At 47.3% G+C, this 9,355-nt stretch overlaps 1 protein-coding gene across 1 annotated transcript; it reads right to left on the bottom strand.

Moving 5' to 3' along the window:
- Window positions 1–3,482: 3,482 nt before the first annotated feature.
- On the bottom strand, window positions 3,483–5,600 carry LOC127050235 (myb/SANT-like DNA-binding domain-containing protein 2). Its single transcript, XM_050951962.1, has 2 exons — window positions 4,834–5,600; window positions 3,483–3,803 (listed from the first exon to the last, which is right to left on the bottom strand). Exons 1-2 carry the CDS (start codon window positions 5,363–5,365, stop codon window positions 3,742–3,744), a joined length of 594 nt encoding a protein of 197 aa, XP_050807919.1. The 5' UTR covers window positions 5,366–5,600; the 3' UTR covers window positions 3,483–3,741.
- Between the last annotated feature and the right edge of the window lie 3,755 nt (window positions 5,601–9,355).

Raw genomic sequence — 9,355 nt, 5'->3', positions numbered from 1 at the left:
TTTCCAAATAGTTTTTGTGAACTTTGTTCCTAAGACAAACTTTGGAATTCAAGCAAATTTCTTTCCAGAAGCTTTAAACTCTAGCACAGAGCCACAGTCTGTGAATGACATTTGGCATTCTTGGCCCACATGTTTTGCACTGGTACAGTGCGCATGCACGCACGCACACACTATAGATTTGTGAAGAAACGAATGGTACATAGACAATATACAGTTCTCTTAAATTATTGTGTATGCTGACAGTATCCGTGTTTTCCAGTATTTCGTCCATTCTTATTTGTATTACAGTAGCATCTTGCAACTGTAACCAAAATCAGGGCTCCTTTATGCTAGGCACAAAACACAGAATAAGAGATAGTGCCTGCCCTGATGAACGTGCAATCTAAACAGGCAAGGTAGACACAGCGTGGAAGCAAGTATCCTCATTTTACAGATATGGAGCTGAGGCAGAGAGAGATTAAGGATTTGTCTCCATTTGGGAGATCAATGCCTTCACCTACAATGAAATCCTGTCTCTCTTTAACTCAATGGCAAAATCCTTATTGACTCCAACAGAGCCAGGATTTCACCCCTAAATCCTTAATGTAGACAAAACCTAAGTAATGCACCCAAGGTCCGGCAGTACATCTGTGATAGACTTAAGAGCTAAACCGAGATACCTGAATCCCAGTACAATGCCTGAACCACAGGCCCATCCTTCCCCTCTGGGGATAATGGATTTGATTAACGGGGATTAAAAGTCCCGTAGATGGTGCTGCCCAGCTAACACCGTGCTGCACCCTGGAAGCAGCCAGCAGCAGGTCTGGCTCCTAGCCAGGGGGACCATGGGGCTCCGCACGCTGCTCCTGCCCTGAGCACTGGCTCCGCACTCTCATTGGCCAGTTCCCAGCCAATGGGCACTGAGGGCGGTGCTTGTGGGTGAGAGCCACACAGAGCCACTTGTGTGCCTCTGCCTAGGAGCCAGATATGCTGCTGGCTGCTTCCAGCGTGCAGCGCGGTCCACGGCGCCAGGACAGGCAGGAAGCCTGCCTTAGCACCTCCACTGCGCCACTGACTGGGATCTGCCCAAGGTAAGCCTGCGCCCCAACCCCCTGCACCAGCCCTGAGCCCCTCCAAACCTGGAGCCCGCTCCTGCACCCCAAACCCCTGATCCCCAGCCCCACCTCAGAGCCTGCATACTAAGCCCAGAGCCCTGACCCCCTCCTGCACCCGCACCCGAACCCACTGCCCCAGCACAGAGCCCCCTCCCACATCCCAAACCCATCATCCCCAGCTCCATTGCATTGCGGGAATCCACAATTTTCTTCAACTAGGTCCCCACAAAAAAAGTTTGAAAACCACTGCTCTGTATGTTGGATTTGTGCTATAAAATTTCCATAAGGTGTTTTCAGATTAGGCCAGAAAGTTAGATGATTTCCTGAGAATGGCAAATGAGGGTATGTCTACACTACGGGATTATTCCAATTTTACATAAACCAGTTTTGTAAAACAGATTGTATAAAGTCGAGTGCACGCGGCCACACTAAACACATTAATTTGGCAATGTGCGTCCATGTACCGAGGCTAGCGTCGATTTCCGGAGCGTTGCACTGTGGGTAGATATCCTGTAGCTATCCCATAGTTCCCACAGTCTCCCCTGCCCCTTGGAATTCTGGGTTGAGATCCCAGTGCCTGATGAGGAAAAAAGATTGTCGCAGGTGGTTCTGGGTACAGTCTCACCTCTCCCTCCGTGAAAGCAGCAGACAACCCTTTCGCGCCTTTTTTCCTGGGTGAACTGTGCAAACGCCATAGCACAGCAAGCATGGACCCTGCTCAGATCAAGACCGCAATCGTGGACATTGTAAACACCTTGCACATTCTCGTGCAGTCTATGCTGAACCAGGACCTGCAAAGCCAGGCGAGGAGGAGGTGGCTACGGCAGAGCAACAACGAGAGTGATGAGAACATGGACACAGAATTCTCTCAAACCGCGGGCCCCTGTGCTTTGGAGATCCTGCTGGTAATGGGCAGGTTCTAGCCATTGAACACCGATTTTGGGCCCGGGAAACAAGCACAGACTGATGGGACCGCATAGTTTTGCAGGTTTGGGATGATTCCCAGTGGCTGTGAAACTTTCGCATGCGTAAGGGCACTTTCATGGAATTTTGTGACTTGCTTTCCCCTGCCCTGAAATGCCATAATACCAAGATGAGAGCAGCCCTCACAGTTGAGAAGCGAGTGCAATAGTCCTCTGGAAGCTTGCAACGCCAGACAGTCGGGAATCAATTTGGAGTGGGAAAATCTACTGTGGGGGCTGCTGTGATGCAAGTAGCCAAAGCAATCATTAAGCTGCTGCTACAAAAGGTTGTGACTCTGGGAAACGTGCAGGTCATAGTGGATAGCTTTGCTGCAATAGGATTCCCTAACTGTGGGAGGGCGATAGATGGAACCCATATTCCTATCTTGGCACTGGAACACCAGGGCACCCAGTACATAAACCGCAAGGGTTACTTTTGCATGGTGCTGCAAGCACTGGTGGATCACAAGCGACGTTTCACCAACATCCACGTGGGATGGCCAGGAAGGGTTCATGACGCTCGCGTCTTCAGGAACACTACTCTGTTTAAACAGCTGCAGCAAGGGAATTACTTCCCAGACCAGAAAATAACAGTTGGGGATGTTGAAATGCCTGTAGTTATCCTGGGGGACCCAGCCTACCCCTTGATGCCATGGCTCATGAAGCCATACACAGGCAGCCTGGACAGTAGTCAGGAGCTGTTCGACTACAGGCTGAGCAAGTGTAGAATTGTGGTAGAATGTGCATTTGGCCATTTAAAGGCACGCTGGCGCACATTACTGACTCGCTCAGACCTCAGCCAAACCAATGTCCCCTTTGTTATTGCTGCTTGCTGTGTGCTCCACAATCTGTGTGAGAGTAAGGGGGAGACCTTTATGGTGGGGTGGGAGGCTGAGGCAAATCACCTGGCCGCTGATTATGCGCAGCCAGACACGAGGACAATTGGAAGAGCACACCAGGAAGGGTGCGCATCAGAGAAGCTTTGAAAACGAGTTTCATCACGGGCCAGGGTACGGTGTGACTGTTGTGTTTGTTTCCCCTTGATGAACCCCCTCCTTGATTGACTCATTCCCTGTAAGCAACCCACCCTCCCCCTTCGATTACAGCTTGCTTAAGGAAATAAAGTCACTATAGTTTAAAAATCATGTATTCTTTATTAAAAAGTCATTATAAAAAGAGGGAGAGAACTGACAAGGTATCCTGGGTGTGGTTTGGGAGGAGGATAGGAGGGAAGGAAAAGGCCACTAAAAATATTTCAAAATAATGACAGCCTTTTGGTTGGACTGTCCACGGGGGTGGAGTGAGCGGGTGCACGAAGCCTTCCCCCACGCGTTCTTACACGTCTGGGTGAGGAAGATGTGGAACGTGGTGAGTGGTGAGGGTGGTTACACAGGGGCTGCACCGGCACTCTGACCCTGCTGCTGTTCCTGAAGCTCCACCAGACGTCAGAGGATATCAGTCTGATCACGCAGCAGCCCCAGTGTTGCATCCCACCACCGCATATCTTCCTGTCTACATCTCTGATCTTCCTGGCGCCACCTCTCATCTCGAGCGTCCTTCCTGTCCTCACGTTCACAGGCGTCTTTTCTGTAATTTGATACCACGTCCTTCCACTCATTCAGATGAGCTCTTTCATTGCGGGTTACTTCCATGATTTCCGAGAACTTTTCGTCTCGTGTCTTTTTTTAACTCCGCCTTATCTGAGATAGCCTTCGGGATGGAGTAGGGAGGCTTGAAAAATTTGCAGCTGCATGAGGGAGGTAAAAAAGGGAGAGAAATATTTTAAAAGATACATTTTACAGAACAACGGTTATACTCTTTCACAGTGAACAACACTATTCACCTTAGATAGCACATGTGATTTCACTACAAGGTCGCATTTTGCATCTTAATATTGAGTGCCTGCGGCTCTGGTGTTAGAGATCTCACAGATGCAGGTCCGGGCATCAGAATTCAGCTTGCATGCATCCATGGTAAGCCATTGTCTTTCGGCTTCTCCAGCCTTCATATACACAGTGCCCTCCTTTCCCAAATAACAAACAAATCCCATTCAGTGCTGCTTCTTTCCTGTTAACATGCAGCAGCAGAAACCACCCCCCCATCCAATTCTCTGGGATGATCGCTTTACCCCTCCCCCCACAACGTAGCTGGTATCATGGAGGATCACTACTAAACACTCCCCTTCCCCCCGCCCCACCGCATGGCTGGTAGCAGGGAAGATCCCTGCTAGCCAAACACGAAAAAGTTCAGTGCCATTCTCCGTCCTCTCCTCCCCCCGCTTGGCTACCTGCAAGGAAGGATTTCTTTTAAGCAACAGGCAAACAGCCCGGTAGGAATGGCCATCTCTGTCCCCTTAATTAAATTCCTGAATTTCAACCAGGTTACCATGAATGATATCACTCTCCTGAGGATAACACAGCGAGATAAAGAACGGAAGTTGCTTGAATGCCAGCAATCACCGGGACCATATGTAGCTAGGCTTTGTCATGCAATGATACCAGATTACTTGCTACATGCATGGCGTGGTCAAGTGTCCTACCATGGTGGACGGAATAAGGCTGCCTTGCCCAGAAACCTTCTGCAAAGGCTTTTGGAGTACCTCCAGGAGAGCTTCATGGAGATGTCCCTGGAGGATTTCCACTCCATCCCCAGACATGTTCACAAACTTTTCCAATAACGGTACTGGCCGCGAATGCATCCCAAGTCCTCAGGGCAAATCAATCATTAAAAAACGCTTGCTTTTAAACCATGTTTTATATTTACAAAGGTACACTCACCAGAGGTCGCTTCCATGGCTTCATTGTCTGAGCTACTGGCTTGGGAGGGCTGGGTGAGAAAAAGCTCCTGGCTGTTGGGGAGAATGGAGTGCTGTGTGCTCTCTGCAAGCTCGTCCTCCTCTTCCTCCTCCTCATCTTCCCTGTCCACAGAATCCTCAGCCATGGCTGAAATTACCACCCCCGCCTTGGAATCCATGGACAGGGGTGGGGTAGTGGTGGCGGACACCCCTAGAATTGCATGCAGCTCAGCGTAGAAGCGGCATGTTTTTGGCCCTGCCCCAGACCTTCCGTTTGCTTCTTTGGTTTTCTGGTAGGCTTGTCTGAGCTCCTTAACTTTCACTCTGCACTGCACTGAGTCCCTGGTGTGGCCTTTCTCCATCATAGCCTTGGAAATTTTTTCAAATGTTTTTTCATTTCGTCTTTTGGAACGGAGTTCTATTAGCACAGACTCCTCTCCCCATATAGCAATCAGATCCAGTACCTCCCATGCAGTCCATGCTGGAGCTCTTTTTCGATTCTCAGGAGACTGCATTGTTACCTGTGCTGATGAGCTCTGCGTGGTCACCTGTGCTGATCACAGCTCCACACTGGCCAAACAGGAAATGAAATTCAAAAGTTCGCGGGGCTTTTCCTGTCTACCTGGCCAGTGCATCCGAGTTCAGATTGCTGTCCAGAGTGGTCACAGTGGTGCACTGTGGGATACCGCCCAGAGGCCAATACCGTCGATTTGCGGCCACATTAACCCTAATTGATATGGTAATACCGATTTCAGCACTACTCCTCTCGTCGGGGAGGATTACAGAAACCGATTTAAAGAGCCCTTTATATTGATATAAAGGGCCTCATTGTGTGGACAGGTGCAGCATTAAATCGGTTTAACTCTGCTAAAATCGGTATAAACACGTAGTGTAGACCAGGCCAGATTTGTTTTACCTTGGGTATGAACACTTGTGACAATCTGAAAACCTTTGTCTCCACAAAAGATGCAGAATTACTCTTCAAATGACATATATCCCAGCTCTGATGCTCTGAGCTGAGCGGATGACTAAATGACCTTGCTCAATAGGATGGAATATGACATTCAGTTAATTAATTGGACTAGAATGGTTGACCCATCACGGCATGAAAAAACAGGTTGATTCACCGTATGTAACTGGAATTATAACTTCTTACAATTCAATAAAATCACTTATATTAAAAATATTTGTCCATAGCTACCCAGTTCTCTGCATAGAAAGCTTTAAAAAGATGATTTATATCAGAATTTAGATTCTGAGCAAAAGGGAATGTGACAGGATAGTCTTCCTTTAAGGGCAGTGGTGCCTAGTGGTGAGCCTACCCTGTCACATGACTTGCCTCTTAAAGTTTGAAAGGTGCAGTATATATATGAAGTCCTAGGAGTTACTGACAGAGAAAAGCAGTAACAGGATTAAGTGAGGCTTGGGAGAAAACCTTGTAACTATATCTTTAAAGGCCCAAGACCAAGAGTCTTGCAGAGAAGATGGGGCAAGACTCCCCTCTTACTCAACCAATCGGGGACGTGCTGGGACAAGGGGACCAGTATAATGCTGCCTCCCTCCTCATCACTTAGTAGACAGTAGCAGGAGGAGGCTGGTCAGTTGACCATCCATCCTCTTTTAGGATTAATTAGGAAAGGGGGCCAGCTGAGTGGGCAGCTGGCTACCTAACAACCAAGCTCTGAGAATCAGAGCTGGGCGGCTCCTGTTTAAGAAAAAAACATATGAAGCACAAGCCCAGCTCCAGGAAGGGGGACTGGGAGAATCTTCTGAACTGGGATGAGAGTTGACTGAGCTCAAGAGGATGAGAGGCTCAAGCCCAGAGAGAGGTGAAAGATGTTTTGGTAGAATTTAGTTGCCTTGGAATTTTGGGGTTCTACTGAGGGACCAGGGAGAAGCCCTGGGATCTGCAGCTCTGCAGAAAAAGAGGGTGAGTCTCTGATTTAGCAGGACTTTGCTGCTAGCCCAGGGGCAGCTAAGGCAAAGGGACTCGGAAGAGGACAGCTAGGGGAAGCCAGCTGGGGCCTGACCTGTTACAGCTGGACTTGGCTACCCCAGAAGCAGACTCCGCACTTTTAAGTGAGCTGGCTGAAGGGCTAGGCCCCAGAAAAGACAGAAGGCTCATCACCCCATACCGACCTACAACGGGGTACTGGCTGATGAGTTGCTTCTGTGCCTGTCACAGGGGGGAAAAAATCAAAAATGAAAAATATTTTACTTTGAAATCAGAAAAGCTTTGGGTAGATCCTCAACAATGAGCTCAGGCCTGAAAAACGTTGAGATCAGCCATCAATAACTCTTTTCATAGGATGAGCTCCCTGAGGGTAGAATGATAATACCATGTTGGGTGGTAATCCGTAAGCAGCTGGACACAAATTGGGACTTGCCTCTTGTTTCCAGGCACTGCATATCAAATATAACCCTATCTTACCCTGCTGTGTTAGCCCTTATTTTATTTCCAGAACTAGCTACAAAACCCAGAAGACGGCTCCTGTTGTATGTACCCATTTGGTATTGGACTCTGGTTCCCACCACTACCACCACTTCCTCTGCGAGTCAGACCACATATGTCTACAACAACTCAGATGTCAGTGAGAAAGTTGCTCTTTATCCCAATGACAGCCAGTCACTGCAGTGAAGTTGCCACTTGAATCTCCATTTCTGACATCAAGGCTCTGTAGAGAGGTTCCTCTTGCCAGCTGGATCAGAAGGCTTCTGGCTGTCTTCAGTATCAGTTACAAAAGCCATTCCAGGAATCAAGCAGCCTGCAAGATGTTTCCTAGAATGACTGGACCAGCACAACACCACACATTGACCTTTAAAGGCACATTTAAGTCAGTCTCAGAGCTTAGTCTCCCAAAAGAAGCACAATGGATCTTAATCCCTGACTAGGGTCTCTATCACTATGTCTACGCGGCTGCCCTGTGCCAGCTGACTGAGGCTCAGGCTCAGGGATTGTTTAATTGTGGTGTAGACATTGGGGTCTCCCTGGAGCCCAAGCTCTGGGACCCTCCCCTCTCAGGGGGTCCTGGACCCCAGGCTCCAATCTGAGCCCATATGTCCACACCCTTTCGCCTGAGCCCTGCAGGCCCAAGTTAGCTGGCACAGGCCTGCGGTGGGTGTTTAATTGCAGCATAGACATACCCAATGTGTTACAATGTTACTAGTAAACAAAATAAATAATAATGATCAAGTCAGACCTGCCAATATATGAGAAACTTCCAAAGAATACCAAGGTGCTCATGGTTCATGAGATAATTCAGTTAATGTGCCTTGAAAGAGGGAAAGAATCCAGCACTTGCCCTTACACTCCCAGCTATTTTGTGCAATGTTTATAGGATTATGGGCATTGCCACCCCTGCCTGCATCTCTTATCTCAGCAGCCCCAGTGCTCCATCACTAATGCCAGTATCAATGCCCTGCTCATTTGCTTTTTCCATAACAGTCTTTTTATACCTTTTTCCCAGGTGACCTCTATGCGAAGAGCCTCCCAGTTACATTACCCCAAAGCCACTACCCTCTCCTCCAAAAGCCTCATTTCTCCTGTGATGCCAATGAGATGACAAGTAAATATTTAATAACAGCAGTTTCAAAATCCTAGTTATTCCCTCCTCTGGGCTTTCCAAGGTAGTCTGTCTACTCTTTGACTTTTCAAATTTAAGCTTTCCAGGGTAGGGAGTAGGGACTCATCATTTTGTACCTTGTGTAAGGCTGACACTTACATGGTTAACCTGGTTTAAGTCATCAAGTGAACCAAGCAAACTTTCTGCTGGGACAGGGACTTTAATTCAACATCAAAACACACTCCAAAGAAACATCAAAGGCTGCTATACAGGAATGTCCAAACACAGTACAAGGAAATATTAAAGGCAGTGATATGGACCTGTCATTTTCACCCCTTAAAGATTTTCCTGCCTATGCACAGACAATGGATGTATCAGTCTTTTGGGTAGGGGTCTAACAAACTCCTCCTAGTATAGCATAGCTCATCCCTTCACCCACTCTGAGTGCGATAACATGGCCGCTGTAGTTTTCTCACTCTGCTTTAAATCAGTGTGCATGTGTAAACAATAATGCAAAGTTTACGTGTAAATCCTCAGTGCATTATCACACATGTGCTCTGGTGTTTCATCCATATTTGAACATGTCTTGGAATTTTAAATACCTTTGAATCAAAGTTTGGGTTTTAGACGTTAATTTACATATATTTTGCTGCCCATTTAAAGCCTTACATCAAATACGATTCAATTAATATTAAAATAAGTTTCCACCAGCATTCCACAAAACATGTAGACATATAAAAAACAATGCCAAGAACTCCTACACATCTTCTCTAAACAAAACCTTTTTGATATATAAAGGATAGCAAGTAAAACAAGTACAGTCACATAGTTAACTACTAGGAAAAAAATAAGAGGTTGATCTTTTCCCCCTAGAATCGTGTTTGTGGCTATGGGAGTCTATTCTTTTCTGAAAATATAAGAGTAAAAGGGCAATTTGTTGCT

The sequence above is a fragment of the Gopherus flavomarginatus genome, chromosome 4, assembly GCF_025201925.1.
Source record: "Gopherus flavomarginatus isolate rGopFla2 chromosome 4, rGopFla2.mat.asm, whole genome shotgun sequence".
Lineage (NCBI taxonomy): Eukaryota > Metazoa > Chordata > Testudines > Testudinidae > Gopherus > Gopherus flavomarginatus.
Note: the sequence above shows the minus strand (reverse complement) of the source record. Positions and strands in the feature narration are given on the sequence as shown.

Bases quoted from the DNA above. Each gene is read 5' to 3' on its own strand.
- LOC127050235 (XM_050951962.1), bottom strand. From the start codon at position 5,365: ATGCAGTCTCCTGAGAATCGAAAAAGAGCTCCAGCATGGACTGCATGG. The intron at 3,804-4,833 runs GTGAGTGTACCT...TCCCTCATGCAG, and splicing joins AGCCATGGAAGCGACCTCTG to CTGCAAATTTTTCAAGCCTC.